Genomic DNA, 19250 nt, shown 5'->3' with positions numbered 1-19250 from the left:
TGGGAAATTTGTTAATTATTATGATTGTTAACCATACTTCATCATTCATATAAATATTAAACTTTATGACAATGTATATTCTACCCTGTATTGCATCTGCTTTCTTACCTTTCAAAACTACCCTCTCATATTGGTATTCACCTTTTCCTTTGGTAACACACACACTGCACAACTCATTCACCACTTTCTCCAACTCTCCTTGCTGTCTGCCATTATTTCTAAGTCATCAGTAAATGGGACTAAATAATAGTAACCATGTTTATTTTTTCCATCCAACTCTCAGTCTTGCTTGTCCTATACACATGCTCATTCTCCTCTCAAGTATCTCCATCTAATATAGCATGTGTTATATAAAGCCTTGAAGACATTACACACCTTTGTCTTTATCAAACATCCATTACAAAACACACACTTTAATCTTTGCATCCTTTACTTTAATTAACAAAGCTTATATTAATGTTGCTGCTAACTTCACATCAGTAAACAGTTCAACCCTACAAGGTTATAATGATTTGACATAGCTACCTGTGTTGCTCATTTTAGCCAGCAATTTAAAAAGAATAATTCATCAACCACTGGTGGTACTGTACGTTGTGTCAATGAAGCAAAAACATACCAATTTGTAGGTCTTGATTTTTTTATATCCACTTGAAATGTTTATCACAAACTTACCATTCAACAAATAAATAAAAGTACTAGAAGACAAACCCAACCAGTGAATTAATTTGCTTCAATAAAAGTTAAAATAGCTGTGGCCTGTGTGAGGTTTAGCTAGGCAAATAAAAATTATAAATATCACAGTTCAGAGGTAAAAGAATTACCAAGGAACCCCTAATAACATATTATGCTTATTCCAGTCAAATATGTTCTTTTGAGAATCGCTTTATTTTGCTAATTAATATCCCAATTTCTCATTTAATTTGGTGCGTCCATCTCCAGACTGTCGCTGTGGTGGGGTCCAAGTATCATAATTTGGATTATCTTCATCATACTTTCTGCTTTTTTCTTGTTTTTTTCTTTTCCCTGCACGATCCTGTATGAATAAAACATACATTCTAATGTCTATCTAAATACTGTACATAAGACCTACCTAAAACACTAAAGAAAAAGCTTATAAAGCATCTTACATATTGCAACTCTCAATGCAATCTAATACTAGACATTATACACCAATTTTTCTAAATAATTTTGCATGCAATCATAAACATAGCAAATGGGAAACAATGATTATTTTGAATGAGCTAGAGGAAATGACCACAACAGCTGTCTATAGAATTATATATGACGTACTCAGTATCAAAGACCATTTAACAACTTTTTCAAAGAGATAAATGGGGAAAATCAAATGATAAATGTAATGAAATACCCTATTTTAGGCAGCCTTAGTAGCACTGACTATAGCACAGAAACATCCATAAAACTACCAGACCTCTGTCCTCAGTAGCTAACCAATGTATACTACCAACATTACTCAGGAAAGGAAAGTCCTTATGCTATAAGAACGATTAGTAAAGGCACAGTAGACACAATGGCTGAGGGCTGACCCGAGGATGAGAAAGATGGAATCTCAAGACTCGGGAAAAGATGAACACTGCAACCGACACTATTATACTGCCAGAAACCTGGAGACTAGATATTAGCCATAGTCATTATCCTCCGATGTCCCATTTTCTATGGTTTATTTACCTAACTTCATCTGTATTGACTCTTTCTCCTTTTCTTGGTTAAGGTGATTTTTAATCCCTTACTCCTTGTGTCTGTCTAGAGAGGAGCCAGGTTTTGGCCTCTGGTCCCACGTAGGGTTATTTTAGGCTTTATTAAAGCATGGTATGGATTTAATTAGGTGGAGCTTGCCCGGTAGCAAGCACCAAGGAACAACCACAGGATCCTTCTCAGAAAATTAATTTTGAGAGAGAAATGGAATTCACCACTGCTTTTTCCCCTTAACACGTTTGTCTTGGCTTTCCCAAGTGCATCCCTAACACATAGTGAGGTCTGACTTTTTAACAAATATGGTTATATATTAATTGACTAGATGTTAATATCCATAAGTAGAATTCTACAACTAAGCACTGTATTTTGTTTACAATAAGCATAGGCAAAGGTATTAACACTTTGGCAGTTCGGCCTCTGTGTTCCTGACTATTATACCGTATAAACGCTCTGGGTCCCTGGGCAGCTCAGCGATTTGAAAAATGTTACTATCATTTCATGATTTTTTGTTACCTGTATTTGTTCGGTTATAATTATAAACTTTGTGGCAAAATGTGTACAAATTAATTCTCGGGCACAGATGCAAAAATAGAAGTGTATTTATAATAGATAATGCACCTCTCTGCTCGTTTCTGACTGTAAACATAGCAGGCTTGGCAGGTCCTGCTCAGTGATGCTTAAAATATTTACAGTCATTACACATTTTCTAAGTTATTTGTTGGATTATACTTTATCCATACATTTGGTGTGAAAATGTTCTCAAATCAATTCTCTAGAGAATACATGCAAAAACAAAAGTGTATTTATAATACTGTAGTGTGCGCGTGACTGCAATGAATATACAAATGTTTAGGAAATGCAACTGGATGTGTTGTTTTAGCGTTATTAGAACGTTTGTCGTTGGAGTATGGACGATGGATTTTAACATTAATGGAATGCAAAAGTGCTAAGTTAGCTGGCCTGATAGGTTAGACAAATGTATAATAAAAGGTGGCTTCGTTAACAAGACCTAGTGAGGCAAGTTACCAAAAACATGTAAACAAAAATACATACAGGATTTGTTATAAGAGAAAAGCGCAACAATAGCAGGCCATGACAAATCATCACGATGTCTATAGAAACTTTACCTATAGACCTCGATGCCTTCTTCCCAGGAGCTACTCATCAAGTAGCAGCCACCACATGTTTCTCCAGGAAGCTCTGTCACCACACAGACCTTTCACTCATACAACCTCTTCAACCCCACCTTCCACCCTTTCTTTCAAGTACAATGTCACTCTTCCTTCCCAAGTTATAGGTCATATGCAGCTACCATATGATTCCCTTATTTAACCTTTGTATACCCAGCTCATTAATGATTTCAAGACATGCTACTAACATGTGCATACCTTACATACCACCAAAACTCGTGGTGCTTCACTAACTCAACATTTCATCCCCTCACCCTTTTCAAACATGACAGCTTTCTCATACTTCTTCATTACTCTACCCATCCCATATACTTACATCAGCTGCTTTTCTCAAAACTAATTTCCACATCTTGCACTGTGTGCTATATTGCTTTTTTGTATGCATAGACATGAATGAACTTTCAGTATAGTCTTGCACCTACGTATATTCTTAACTGTAAGACATGTGCATGTGTGTGAATGTATCATTTGCTGCTAAATAGCATTATACTGTTTATGTATTTGTATGAAAGTACTTGTAATCATAAGTTAAAAAAAGAAAACTTAATCTATATGATACAGTAATGCCTTGAAGCCCATCCTAATAGAAAATAGAAATATACCAAATACAGCACATAACCTTACATGTAAATTTATTAAATTGCAAGAATTTTACTCTTACCTGATGTCCAGTCTTCAGGTGTGCCAAGTGTAGAGGCAAACTGGGACCTATAATTCTCAATTTCTTCTCTGAAGGGCTGTCCTGTATGTTTTCAGATGATAAATCTTTGCTTGGGGAAATTTTTGAGATATTTGATCTTTCACAAATGGTAATGTCACCGCTGCTGCTATTTCCTTCAGCTTTCATCATTGTTATTACTCTCGTGCTGAGTATAATTACCAACAGCATGAACAATTTCTCTGTCTTTATTTAATTTTGAATCATTTCCACTTACATTACTTTTTCCAGCATGGTGCAAGTCTGGAGATGGTAGTTCTGATTCTTTCACAGGCCAAAACCTTTCTAGACAAGGATTCATCCTTAATGAACTCTACTAAACTAGATTTGTTGTATTTGTTTGTTTTACTATCTGAACTTCCTGGCACTCCCAATTCAGACTTTTTTATTTTGTCACATTTAATATTTTGTCTTGGAGGTTTGCCTTTACGTGCGGGTGCTTGAGAAAGTCGAACTGGAGGCTCATCATCATCATCATCATCCAGCCTTCTGAGCCGCGGCTTCTGCTCTGGTTCCTCTTCCATGAAAATCTTGTGGGGTTTGAAACAAGGTTCCTATAACAGTTGAAATAAATCATGAATTATCAATAATACTGACTACACAGTAGATTGATATTTTTGCACATTTGGATTAAATGCCCTTTATTTGTTCAAAGGTTCAGGAGTGAGAATATCTGCTTTTATTCTTTTTATTAAATAAGGCATAAATCACAACATTAATGAAACATACCTCTCTGTAAAGAATGACTAACCTTTGGCTGTGTTGAAAGAAATGCAGATTTCATAGCTTCTTTGCGCTTCGCTCCAAGAGACTCTGGCTTTAGGCTTTGCTTGCTGCTTGAAGGTTCTGGCCAAGATTAAGATTACCATTAGACAGTTACACTAACAACACACCGCCCAAGTAGACCTAAGATTGCAATGAAAGTGCAGGCGATGAGTCACAATAACGTGGCTAAAGTATGTTGACCAGACCACACACTAGAAGGTGAAGGGACGACGACGTTTCGGTCCGTCCTGGACCATTCTCAAGTCGTTTGCAATGAAAATCATTAATATTACATACCTCTAATACATGTTTCTTGTTTTCTGACTCGGCATATACAGCAATACAATATTTATGAAATGTCCAGATGAACCATTCATCATTCATTATGTTTTCATACCAAAAAAAGCAAGTTGGCAACATGCCAATATTGCCAGATTTTTTATAGCCTATGACAACATAGACCTGACTGATTAGTTTCAAATAAAGCTCTAAATGCAGCTAATAATCTAAGCTTTAAAATGGTATATAATAAAAGCAAATATTAAAAGGCATAAAAGAAAACATCCAGTCACTATATCTTCCATACTAACTAGAATTAAGTAGCAGTAGCACCATCACAGTCCTGCAAAACCCTCATTGCAGTACCCAACCACTTCACATGACTAGGTGTAGTATGTTCCCATTATAGTATTTGTAATTTAAAGTTACATTAAAACAACCACTACTCTGTAAACCGATTTTCTACCACTTCTCATGTATCATTCACACAACTCCATCTTCCTCCCACCCACACAAGACTGTTAAATTCTGACCGTATTTGGGCTCGTACGGCTGCATCTCTGGAACACCAAGTGGACGGGCAATATTTGCAAGTCTGCGCAACCTCAACTCATCTTTTCGTAAATCTACAGCTCGTAACTGCAACCAAGAATAATATAGCATAGAGATTCAGACAATGGTGACTTTAAATTGCATTTTAATATGATAGGTGACTTTTTCTTTCTATAAGTTAGCTCGGTCACTTGTTGAACTAATTTAAATGCCTGATATAATACAAACTAGTCGTCTTTCAATCACAGCCAATTGTGGAAGGTGCTTCCTATCCCCCATGCAAAAGCTTACCTCAAAATACAACAAAAATTTTAAAATATTCTTTAAAATATAAATGCTGATTATCTCACTGTATAACCAAAATTATGACTGGCTGCGAAGCTGGGTGGATGACTACCCTGATGCCATGGGATGTGGATTACTGCTGATCCTCACCAAATTATATCAACCCATCCACTTAATTTTATCATAAACAGACAAACAACAATACAGTTTTCTAATACTTGGAGCAATAAATAACAGAAAATTTTGCATCAAGCCTAATAAGTGAAGATAGCAAAATATCAACTGCTAGGTAATGTTTTCTTATTTTCTTGTCCAAATGAAATTATCCAAGCTATCTTATCTTGAATAAAGTAAAAAATTTGAGGAAAACCAATGTTGAATGTAATGAAATACCAATTTCTGGGTGAGCCCTGGTGGTTCCCTGAAGCTACTATGTCTCAAAGTGAGTCATACTACCAAGTCCCATCAGTCACAGAGTTCTATTGGCCTACCGGGAACCACAAGCTAGAACCTGCCCCCCCCCTCACAGAGGCACAGAGAGTGGTGGCACTTATGCTCCCTCTACCCTAGTGTGTACCTGTTGATTCCTTCTCCATGGGAAGTTAGCTTCAGGAAGCCACAGAAAAACCAGCATTGAATGTAATGACATGCCAATTTCTGGGTGAGCTCCGGTGGCTCCCTGACACCCTCCCTCTATCCAGGGGCGTTGGGATGGGGATGCGGTGTTCTATTTTCATAGAAGTCAGGGTGAAGCAGCTGGCTGACTGCAGCCTGTCTCTCCACTTCCCCCACCCTAAAATGAGTTGGGGACATGGAGCAAACAAGCAAGCGCTAATTTCATGAATTTTCAATTGTTTGTTTACGTACTGTACTTTGGTGAGTTCTTTGGCAGTTCTCTAGACTGCAGTCTCGTTTGAAGCCAGCAGTGGTTTGTTTTGTCTCGCTGAGTTTTTGAGTGCTTCCCTGGTAGTAGCAGACATGAATAAATTCATAGAACTTTTACCATAAGTGTCACCACTCTTTGCACCTCTATAAGGGAACTAGGTTCTGGCTCATGGTCCCTGGTAGGCCAATAGAACTATGCAACTGATGGGGACCTAGTGGTATGCTTTAGGATACCACTCTGGATTTAATTAGGATAATTAGCTTCCCAGTTGCTTTAGGAAGCAACAAGGTGCTCCCCCTCACAGAAAGAATGCTTATTAACACAAGACCCAGTAAAGAAAACCAGAGAAAGTTACTACTGTAACACAAGAAAACCTGAGAGAAGTTACAAGTTAAGCAGCATCAGTGTGAAGAGATCCTTGAAGCTCCCTTACAGCCAGCAGCAAGAGCTAGCCCCAATGACATCACACAATCATTTCTTCTGTTATCTAGAAACCCAGAGGTACCAATTGGTCTGGGTAACTGAGGTTGCACTATACATTGCTCAATATCAATAGAAAACTGTTTAATGATCATACTTAAGTGTTGTAGGTTTCAAGTTCATATGATGAGATATTCTTAAGATATAGCACATAAATAATGCAAGAACTATGTGATATTATTGCCATTATTAGATTTGACATTTTACACACAGTACCCCTAAACAAAATAAATACTAAATATTTTAGGGAGTAAGGTGTACTTGGCAAATTCATTACCTTCCAAGTGACGCGCTTGTGTTTGTCTGGTACTTGTGACTTCAACTTGTTTAGGTAAGCATCCAGATCATCATCGGCTCCACTGTTACCCTTGGATGCTTGTTTTAGAAAGTCTGCCTCGGCAAGCTTTTCCTCCAGTGTTGCTAATTCCCTTACAACTTCGCTATATTTTGTTATCTAAAAAATAAAAGAAATTTTGGGTTTAGTTTGGTTTGGTGTGATTTATCATTATCAGGGACAGATAATTTTTCTTGTAAACTATGCACACCATTACATTACATTTTACTTTTTCAACATTCAAGGCCTTGCCATGAAAAAGCCCATCACTAAATGTAATGAAACGCCTGTTTGTGGTTGAGCCTTAGGGGATTCCCGTAGCTAGCCGCATATACACACTCCACATATGAATTACATCAGTCACAAGAGTCCTTAAGGAAGCTGGGTACTCTTTGCAATCACCCTCACCAAAATAAAAATCCAGAAAGTAAGCAAAGCAAACTAGACAACACTAAGGTTCACAAAGAAAAGATAAATGAGGCATCAAACAACTCCTCAAATGATCCACCCTGAAGTTAAGTGAAACCTCCCATGTTACAGACAGATAGAAGCCCCCCATGAAGTGCTGGCTACCATGTCAATACTTTTCTTCAGTCCTTTGCCTAATATCTTCCTATGAGGACCACTCCTAGAATTGCCAGATCATGGGTCCCAACTGTTTCTAGATAAATGTTGACCATCCTTTGGATGTAGCCCCGTGGGGGCCATTTGTTTGTGTATCATTCCAAGGTTTAGTGTTAGCTTCACACATGTGCATTTTGAAGCCTCACTTGGTGTGTGGACTTTGGTTTTTATTCACCTCAAATTGCATGAGCACTGTGAAGCATAAACAGAAACTTGAGACAGTTCAGAGGTTTGCAACTAAATTAGTACAGAGAGGTCTTAAACTTTCCTCAGTTATGAGGAGAATTTAAGACAACTCACCCCTCAGAATCTGAGGAGAAAGAAGAAATAGAGATAGCATGCATACAAGATCCTGAGGGGAATAGATAAAATAGACAAAGAAGCTTATTTAAAGTAAGAAACAGTATAACAAGGAGACTATCAGTGAAAGTTGGATATGCAAATAAGTCAGAGAGATGTAAGAAAGTACTGTTCCCTGTACGGGTCGTCAGCAAGTGGAATGCATTGAAGGAACAGGTCGTTAAAGCCAATGCCATCCAAAATTTTAAGAAAAAATATGATGAAAATGTTAATGTCGAGAGAGGTAATTAGCATGCCAAGTATAAATGACTCGGAGGAAAGGCATAAAGTGCTAGATTTCTCTCCTCCAGTCACTAATAGGTAAGTATTGGGATAGCCATCTAGCCAAGCCTAGATGACCCATGTTTTCTCTGTACTTGCATGATGCTTGGGTGGGTGGCAAATTGTTGATGCGCCTCTTCCTCAATCCTGGCTCTTTTGCCTGCATCATCCATTGGTAAACCCTTTAATCCCTTTGTCTGCTGTTGTGATTATCTTTTTGAGAGCCATTTTCCTTTCTGAGGCACTGTTGTGAATAAGCACCAAGAGCTGCTAGGAAGACTAGCCTAGAAGTAAGTGCTGAATGTAATGAAATGCCCTTTTCCGAGCGATCTCTTGGTAACTCCCCACTCTTACCCAGTTATTCCCTCTTCCCCATGGGGTTTGGGGGGCAATGCATACAGCTTGTAAGCAAGAAAAGGTGGCAAATCAAGACCCACAGTCTTTCCTAATCATACTAGGACATGAAGCCCAAACCGCTCACTAGAAGATGAAGAGACGATGACATTTTGGTCCCTCCTGAACCATTATCAATCGTCTTAATAATGGTCCAGGACGGATCAAAATGACGTCGTCTCTTCATCTTCTAGTGTGTGGTTTGGGCTTCATGTCCTGGTATGATTAGGAAAGACTGTGGTACTCAGTGCCTAAGCACTATGGAGCTACTGAGGGCACTAACCAAGGAAAAACAATCATTATAAATACAGTTCAGTACTATCTTTTGCCTTCTCCCCTTCTTTGTATTGCTGTGCTCATAAATTTATGCTAAACAAAGATCAACAGTTAACTTTGCTTTTGCTAAATACTTGGAAGCTGAATACATAAACAATGTACAGCTGTACTGTATATCTAAAAATATTACCAAAGTATCATAGTTTTCCACAAAGGCACTGTCCTTTCCACCAGCATCTTTCATACGTCTTATTCTCTTTCTCTGAACGTCTCCAGTGCGGTCTAAGAAATCATCCTCTTCGGAGTCATAGTAGTCATTTTCAGCCCAGTCACGTTTTTTTCTTTCATGGCTCTCTGTAAGGTATATGCTATTAGGGAATAACCATTGAAGCATGCCAAGAGTATATTCATCATCATTATCATCATTATTCCATTCCCCAATTCCATTGGGTAGAGATACATCAGCTCCAAGAAAAGAAAAAGTACTGGGAAAAAGCTAGATAAAATTATTATACAATTTCAATCACCATATTTAACATACTTCACAGCATCATGGCAAACCATCACCACTGACTCTTCAGCAAATCATCAATGGCAGCACCCGGTTGCTTCATAATACTAAGTGCACAGTGCTTCCGGTGAGTTGTTATATACAGTACCAACAAAACACTTACTCCCTCTTCATAAACTATTGCCACCCAGCTTTGAGTTCCCTACCACATGATGTGCACTGCTCTCACTCGATCCCCTTTCCTCCCTGTCTGCTCATCTTCTAGGCCTTCCTCCTCATCTAACCCTTAAATTCACTAATACATTCCCATCACCAGCCTATCATCATTCAATATAAGCAAACCATCTCAATACATTGTGCTAATTCTTGCAATTTACTTTTGCACTCCATATCTTTCCATGACATTTCCATTCCTTATACAATTTATTCTTGCAAAACAACACATGCTTCTCAGATTGCTCTTTTTAGGGACACTCCATTCTATTCTAATTACTGACTTTTCACATGCACACCACACCAGTAATGGGTATCTCACATTATTATGTGTCTGCCACGAGTATATGGGTCACCAAACCCAGTCCACAGCCAGGTGTTAGAGCCTGTCATGGGGCTAGGGCCTGTCCTCCACATGGGTATCTACTAAGGGAACCCATTCTACACTTACAGTGCCTAATTTGTTTCAAATTGCTTCTTGCAGATGAACACTAACTCAACACAGAAAATATTGTAACTACACTTAAGTAATTACAGTATTTTGATTGTAGCTAAGGAACATCTCATATATTTTATATTTGCACAGTTATAGCTTATATGATAAAAGGAAATTAATTTAATGAATGAGAACTCCACTGTCAAAATATGTAAGGAATTCAAGATTACATTTCTTTATGTTTCTCTGTCAGAATTCCAGTGAACTCAATATCACATATTTATATGCAAGATCTTCTATAATAAAACTGAATATGTAGCTTTGTTGGACCAGAGAAAGAGCATTACTAGAACTCTGCAGGCCATACCTATGTTCTGTCAATCAGTATATTTTATCCTTTCAAGCAATACTGCAATAACAAAAAATAGCTTCCGTTATTTTTTCAATAGGATAACTTTAAAAACATTGCCTATAGAAACACTTACCATGCTTTGCTTGCCGAAGAACACCTTGCCTGTCAAGCAGCCTGCAAGCCTCAAGAGCACACTGTATTACTGCCTCTTTCTTTTTTCCTCTGTGTTCAATAATGGCAACTAATGGGCCATTGCCAGGGCCAGGAATAGGAAGTCTGAAAGAGCATATGTTCATAGAATGACCATTAATAGCTAGAGATGTAAAAAGGTCAGAGAACTAAAGAGGAAACAAAGGTGAAAATCATATTGAGAAAAGTAGCATAAACCTAATTGGAAACAAATTGGTTTGCAAGATAATTCTAAAAACAGATATTAAAAAGTATTTGTACTGTAATGTACTTGAGAAAATAATTGATAAATGACAGTAGAGTTATTTTTGCATAACATGAATATTGTGCTGATTAACTACTCAAGATTTTAAAGTTTAATAAGTTTAATGTGTACAGTATATGGAATACAGATTATAGAGACTACAAATCATTGTTGAAATCAATGTTAGGTCCATATTAACATTACCATATTACAAGTAATAACATGATGTTCCATGTTAGTTATCAAACTAGCTTCATTTTAAAACTAAATGGGAAGAACAAGCACAGCAGGTCTCATAAGACATTACAAAAGATACATTGTCAGTAATTGTAAAAAAAAAAATTATCTGAATGTGCGTGTCTGACTCACTCCACTTTACACCTGTAGAACCCTGGGCTGAGGTCGTCAGTTACATAATTGGGAAGATCATAGCCCTCTCGCTCAAACCATCCACGCAGTGTCTTTTTGGGGTCATCCAGATACAGCTCTTCGTTGAGAGAAGCAAATGGATTTTCTTCTTCCTCTGGCTCCTCTTCTGCATCCTCTCCTGTCAAAAACCAGTTCACACAGTGTATTTAATTCTGGAATACTGGGTTGTTTATCAATGAAAAATATTTAGAATATACGACACAAAAAAGACTGCTGGAGTCAATGACATACGCCACAAACATTCTAATACAAACAGCTCTTGAAATGTACTTTCTTACAAGGACAAGTTAACAGTATTCTCTCTCATTAGGTATAAGACAAGTTATGTTTGAATACCATAAGCAATTTAAGGTACACATCACTTCAGTACATGACCTAAATACACAAACCTGCACATGCAGAATGACACCTTGGAATGAGTTACAATACTGTATTCACTAACATTAATGCATTCTCATCATTACCATTTTTATAGGTACAAAAAAAGCACCCACCAAAAACAATAGTGTTAGAAATATAAGAAAAGAGAGCCCAAAATATGAAGCAATACCCAGCCTTGAGAAGTGGTATCAGCACCTGGATGAACTGCGGAGAGCAGTAATACATTAAAATCAACCTGCATGTTGAAACCGAGATCACTGTGAGCCAATGTTAAGTGCAATTTTCCTTTGTTATATTTTCAATAATAAAATGATGCTTTGAGTTTGTGAAAAGCTCATTTTTTAGTATTGTATATTATTCTGCTAACATCTTGTCCTGAAATCTTGTTCTGCCACATAATTAATTTAATTATGAATCAATCTTTTTCTTATGTACTTATGTCATAGGAAACCCTACAAGAATATTTAATGTAAGTAAGGAGCTTTTGGAGGAAATTCTTTCCAGGCATAATAACAAAGTACACCAGGTAGGTTGAGAGATGGGTGATCTTGATTTAAACAGCAGCTTCACTTTATGGGAGTGACTACAACAGTAAAAATATTTCTGGAAGTCAAGACCTGCCTGTCATCACAAGTAGAATCCTCACTTTGCTAGCAGAACAAGTTGGCATGATTTGTGTGACTGATCATTTACTTTGGTGATCAGTAACGTCATCGAGACATCCCAGTTTCTTTTATTTTAGAGCAGATATTTCTCTTCCTGTCATTGTGGATGCAAAATCTCCTCATATTCATTTAAGGTATATGGTGTTACAGGGATTTTTTTCCACTGTCACACTAGTACAATAATTACAAAATAAACAACTGGCCTGTAATCCAAGTATGAGACAGCTAGAGTACTTGTAAGGGAGTAAATACATTATTCCAAAATATTCTCACGTTAACTCAAGATATACCAAGATACAGTGAACATAATGCTAAAACTGTTTCAGGGATGATTCAAAGAAGTTAAAAAGATAAACAGAAGAAACTAAACATGCAACATAAGTGGAGAATAGTAAAAAGGTAGGAGGGAATGATGAGCAAAAATGAGGCAAAATATAAATAGTATAAAATACAAATACTATGACTTGTAGAAGCATTTGCATTTAGCTTTTAAATAAGCTCTTTACAAAAAACATTCATATATATATTTTGACATAAATACAAGTGCAAAATGGTTAAAGATATAAGGGTCACCAAGTTCTTGGTCACCCACTAAGTTAACTAAATTCTTCAACTAACCCATTCCCCAATCTACTCCTTCTGTGTCCACTTGGGGTTTCTCATCCCCCTTTGATTCTTCCTCCGGTTTCTCAAGGTTGACTTCTTCCAGCTCTCCCGTCTCTAGTTGGTCCAGTTTCTTGGCACGCTCTGCTGCCTTGGCCATTAGTTCTGACACAGTTAATTCTGATTCAGGTTCCTGGTCATCCTGTGGACCCTGTCAAAATAAGATAAAATAAATGTTTGCCTATTATTAAATTGCTGGTTTCTAATCTACTTTTTTCTTCATCTTTATATTCACACAGGCATCTATTTTCAAACAAATATTCACGTTGCAAAATTCCAAAGATACACAAATTAACTATATTATTAACCAGTCAGAACAACCCCCTTTCTATCTGAAACTCTAGAGTTTGTATTAAGTTATTAAATTTATTTAATATTTTAACTTAACGATATATATTTCAGCACATCACTATGCCTATCGTATTTTATATAGTACAACACAAAACAGATCACCAAACAATGGATACAAATTAGATAAGTTTAGATTCAGAAAAGACCCGTGTAAACAGTGGCTTGAAAATGGGGTTGTTGACTTATGGATCAAACTACCAGTTAACTAAATTTATTACATACTGTAATACATGTATATGTGTAAGAAATATTACATACTGTAATACAGTACACTACATGGTTTGGTTTGGCATAAATAGGAGCTGCCTCACACAGACCAATGTACCTTTATCAGTTTTCTCATATTCATATGATATCTCTATAATACTGGTAATAACTACTTGACCTTCTTAAGAACTAACCTATGCCTGTGATCTTAACATCACAGACTGAAACAACTATGTAGCTAGGTATAGTAATTCACTTCTAACTTTGCCTAGAGAAGGTATCAAACTCATGCCTCAAGAACAGAAACCCAAAGAATGAAACCTTCATGATTACTAACAAACAAACAGTAACTTGTATGTACTAGTAACTCACTTGTAGAATCAGCATCCGAGTACTGCAACCAAACTTTAGCATGTGACCAACTCTTAAACGGTAATAAGTGTGAGGCTTCATCGGATGCTTATTGTGGAAAGAGCCATGTGTGCTCCCAAGGTCATATGCATAAAATCCTTGTGGGTGTGTTTCACTAGCCTCCAGTCTATACTGAATAACACAGTGAAATCTGGAAATAAATCAAAATCCATACAGTATTAGAATAATGAAAATTTCTTGTATAGAAACGGTAAATAATATGCACACATTATTATTACTGTTCTCCCCTTTCATGCAAGTACAGTAATATAGTAAAAAATATACAATATCTATTTATTGTCAACCACAATATAATATTGTGAATACACAAGGCCCTCATTCCTGGTAGGTAAGGATGCATCTTCATAAGCGTTTGGGAGATCACTAAGATCCAGCTTAGGACCTTAACTGGTCCAGCTAAGGCTTAGTGAGACCAGTGCTTAGCTCAGGGAGCTACTGAGGTCTCAGGAAATATGGAAAAAGAAAGCACTGCTTGTCTGACTAAGGACCATCAATGACAAGAAACAAACCAGAATAACAGAATTACTAGTAGTACTATACAGTACTGACAATATCCTTCCTCTCCATGAATAATCTATGTTCACATCTTCTGCCGTTAACTAAGAAGTTAACAGAACTTCTGTTAACAGATAATTATTACTGATAAATGATACATATCAGAATAAATCAAGCCCTAAAACATGATGATGCAGGCACTAGACTTGAAACTAACCGTGATAGTGACGGATGTTCCATAACAATGTCACACTGGGCAAGGCGGCCAACAACTGAAAATGGTTTATTCAAACTAATTACTTCAACAATAGTTCCATTCTTCAGAACTTCAAAAGAATAATCAGCAGGTGGCAATCCACTCCATGTTGGTTCCTGAAGAGAAAAACAAACAGCGATAACTATAATAAATACTGTACTATAACATACAACTAAACAAATATTGCACAGCAATATACAGTTAAACAAATATTTTACAGTAATGTATGATTAAACACTAACTACATTCTAGAATTATCTTAAATTTACATTTAATTTCTGATTTAAAGTTTTATTTTACTACACAATATACCAGAGCTCACTTTAGCGTTGAACACGTCATGTGAGCCAATTAAAAGATTTTCTCTTACTCTTTATAAAAAATATCTAAAGTACAAATCCTCTCAAAAGTCTTAGTCATCCTGTACACTTAAACAAGGGTAACATACCTTATATGGAATTGGAACAGCCTTCTCAATTAACTTTTGTGCCGGAGACTTCTCCAGTAATTTTGATGTATTTACAGACTCAGAAATTATATTTTTATTTTCCTTTTCTGCAGTGCTTCTATTACTTTGGGTTTCATCACACTTAGTATTTAGTCTCATGGTTCTGCTAATGAAGATGGGTTTCTTAAAAGGTATATCTGCTGGAGCTTTAAAGTCATCTTCATTCTTAACTGTAGTCTCAATACTATCAGAAGTGTCAGAGTCATCTTCTTTGACTGTTTTACTTGTCTTACTTGTGACCTTCATGCTGCCAATAGTGTCAAACTCATCTTCTGAAGCAGCTTCTGTCTTCAACATGGGCCTCATGCTATCAGGAGTGTTAAGGGCATCTTTTAACGCTGGTACTGTTGCTACATCAGATGAGACTGGGATATCACCATTATGATTTACAGATTTGTCTGAATCACAAGACAGAGGCGTTTCTGGGTTACCTTCCATATTTACGTAGTAGTGAATTCAAATAGAATTGTTTTATTTAATCCTGAAAACAAAATACAAATACAGATAGTTAAATTATCAAAGAACTGTACTGTATACATGTTAATTTATTAAGCCAGACCAAATTATTGCATTTCATGTTTTTCTTGGGTAGATGTAGTGAGAAATGGAATATCCACATTCAATTAAATGGTCTTCCTATTGTAAATTCAACTGAGAGGAAAGAAAGCAATATCATATACAGTATATTAAAAATATATATATATAATTTTAGCCATCAAATATGTCAATAATAAAATCAAATAATATGTTGATCATAGGCAATAAAAATTCAGCATTAAATGTAATGAAACCCTCCAAGCCTTAGTCATGAACATCAATCGGGAACCAAGACCAAAATCTGGTCCCGTAAACAGCAGCAACAGTATCTATTGCTATAGTATCAACAGTATCTGTTAAGGATACTAGATCAACCTGGCCCAAGAGGAAAAATCATTAGAAAGATAGAGCAACCCTCCCCCCCCCCAAAAAAAAAAAAAATACAACAGCACAGAAAACATGGATAATCCTGAGAAAAACCATGTAGTACACACTCATTGCCCAGTCCCAGCTCCTAGTCAGTGATGCTAGTTCATCACCAGATGGCAGCCCTGACAACTCGGAGCTCCCGCCATCTTTCCCCGTCTTGTGCCTGGTGTACTCTTGTCCACAGCTCCTAGTGCCCAGGCTGCTCTTCCTACCTTCGATTCAGCTAAGAAATGGTTCAATTTCCTTTTGAACTTTGTCCTACAAAGGCCTACATTTGTTTTTGTTCAATCTGTCTACTTCCAGTGCATGTTTTTTCCAGGTTCACTTTTGTGTAAGCTTCGAGTCACGTTTCATTCAACTGCTCATGGCTAGAGTTCACTCGTTCTCTCTGGCGTTGTCACTGCCCTATCAGGATTCTCTTTCTTGCTGGGTTTGGGTGTCTGCCCCTTGAGGCTGCCTCCTCTTGATGGGCCTATTTTCAGGTGGTGTATGGGCTTCGACTCCTCTACTGGGCTAAAAGGTCGGGGTGGACTGGAGTTTTTGATAGTTTTGGAGGTACTGTACCCAATGTGTTTGAAGCTGGCTCTTTCACTTTCTTCACTGTGTTTCCCCAAGTTGGGGGGTTGGCGAGAGTACTGCAAATGTTCCCTTGCCCCTGGCCTCCTGGTTGGTCACCCTCATTTGGTGCTGGTAATCACCAACAGCTCTTGTGTGGTCTGGAACTGGCATGGACTTCCTCTCCAAGCCTGCTACCTGCATTTTTCTGGATGCTATGCGGTTTTTGGTCATGCTGCTGTAGCCTCTGTTCACCCAGCAGTGAATGGGTACCTGGTTGTTAAACGATTTGGCGGGTCGTATTCAGGGGAAAGTTAGAATTAAGGGCCTGCCTGAAATGCTATGCATGTTAGTGGCTTTACAAAAATGTAAAAACTCTTGTACAGTACTGTATATAAAAAAATAAATAAATAAATAAATAAAAATAAAATAGGTTGGGCTTGGTTAGATTGATTTAGGTTAGGTTGGGCTAGGACAAGAAGGTCTTAAAATTTGTTAACAAACCATTTAGGCTACGACCAAAGTGACTGGAATGTCTACAATAGTAGCCTATAACTGAAATGATGCACAGTATTATTGGCCTTGTGAAAAATACCTGTACATAAACACTATACTGAGTGAAAACTATATACAGTACTATACTCAAATATATTCTTTACAAATATAAATTATTATTAATAGTATTTTTGTTATTATTAGGTATCACTAGTATTATGACAGTACAGTATTTCAAACCTGCCGTGCAGTGGTTAACACAGATGGCCCACATTCAATTTGACAAGAATTAAATTATCAAAAAGTTGAGATATTTGGCCATATTTACTAGCAGTAAATAGATACCCAAGAGTTAGGCAATTGTTGTGGATTGCATATACTGTATTGGAAAGATCAATCATTAGCCTAGACTCCTTAATTTAATAAGCCTAACACATTTCTTTTCCCGACAACAGGACACAAATCCATCTCAAGAGTTCGTACATTAGACAATTCACATAGCACTACAGATTTTGAAAATCTAATTCATATAGCCTAATATATACAATATATACAAAACTTATAAATACTTTTAAAATTATACTGTAATTTATGGACAAAACTCCTGCACAAATTAAGACGCTACGTCTCATAGTGCTGAGTAGTTTATTAATAAGAAAACAAATCAATAATAATATTTATTTCCAAGAAGGTACAATGGGTATGTGAGATAACATAAGATTGGTATTTTTACATTCTTGCAAAACCACTAATACACATAGCATTTCACGGAGGGGGTCTAGGTGTAGGTGCAGGATTAGGTCTAACTAACTTAATCAAAGCAATCAACGGGAAGGGTTAACGGAGATACAAGTCATATGGTACACAAGACAGTTCGCAAACGAATTTTAAAACCTATTCGACCTTACCCAACCTTACATTACCCAACTTAACCTTACCCAACATGACCTTACCACAGCCTGACCTTATCCAACCTGACATTACCTAACTTAACGTACCCAACACGACCTTACCCAACCTTACATTACCTAACTTAACCTTACCCAACATGACCTTACCACAGCCTGACCTTGTCCAACCTGATCTTACCCAACCTAACTTAACCTAAGCTAACCCACACCCAAAAACACACTTACTTAAGCTAGCTAATTCCTCATAATCTTACATTGTATACGGGTTCATAACGGCGAGAACACAAGCTTTATCTGACCGTCTCATGTATTAAACACCCTACTGTATTTAAGAGATAATAGCATGCTAGTGACCCCCAGCGCCTGAGCACCTCACATGTGGGTGTTCCCCCCTCCTCCTGCAAGAAGGACAGCGACGCCCGAGTAACTCCAGAAATACACAAGATGCTCACCGCAGCCACAACTCCTCCTCAACTCTGACAATAATTCTCAATAACATTGGAAGGATCCGAAGGAGGTTTATGCGCCCGAAAGCGTTCGCGAGGCGCAAGGAGCGACCATCCGCTGGCGATCACGGCACCTGCCGCCTGCCAGTGCCCTATCGCCCACTGGGGGTGCCAGATATAAATTGCGCAAAGTAGCGAGCTGACGGCCTAAAAGTAGTGAATTTGTAATAGGAGTAGCCCAATTTTTTTTAGTGAATGATATGGGTTTCAAAGGTTTTCTTTTAAACATGTCTCATTGAATATGACCGCATATTCAGTATTTACTATCTTCTGGTATAGGGCTTTTATCCCTCTAACTATTTTCCTAGCATCAGGGTTTAGTTGAAAGAGTTGTTCTCCAAAACTCATTTTCGTTATTTCAAGGTGAAG

General features: G+C 37.3%; 1 protein-coding gene across 3 annotated transcripts; it reads right to left on the bottom strand.

Moving 5' to 3' along the window:
- Positions 1-3817: 3817 nt before the first annotated feature.
- Positions 3818-18985, bottom strand: LOC123746021 (kanadaptin). Of its 3 annotated transcripts, none has more exons than XM_045727161.2 (12): positions 18828-18985; positions 15389-15929; positions 14902-15056; positions 14130-14319; positions 13155-13350; positions 11431-11608; positions 10762-10904; positions 9307-9470; positions 7146-7322; positions 5199-5304; positions 4373-4467; positions 3818-4151 (listed from the first exon to the last, which is right to left on the bottom strand). In XM_045727161.2, exons 2-12 carry the CDS (start codon positions 15884-15886, stop codon positions 3840-3842), a joined length of 2214 nt encoding a protein of 737 aa, XP_045583117.2. In that variant the 5' UTR covers positions 15887-15929; positions 18828-18985; the 3' UTR covers positions 3818-3839. The 3 variants fall into 3 exon arrangements, with proteins under 3 accessions (XP_045583117.2, XP_045583115.2, XP_045583116.2); XM_045727159.2 differs by having other exon boundaries at positions 3818-4175; positions 18828-18964; XM_045727160.2 differs by lacking the exon at positions 18828-18985 and adding an exon at positions 18747-18767 and having other exon boundaries at positions 3818-4175.
- Between the last annotated feature and the right edge of the window lie 265 nt (positions 18986-19250).

This window comes from Procambarus clarkii, chromosome 78, assembly GCF_040958095.1.
Source record: "Procambarus clarkii isolate CNS0578487 chromosome 78, FALCON_Pclarkii_2.0, whole genome shotgun sequence".
NCBI lineage: Eukaryota > Metazoa > Arthropoda > Malacostraca > Decapoda > Cambaridae > Procambarus > Procambarus clarkii.
The sequence above is the reverse complement of the archived record's forward strand: the minus strand, read 5'-3'. Positions and strand labels throughout refer to the sequence as shown.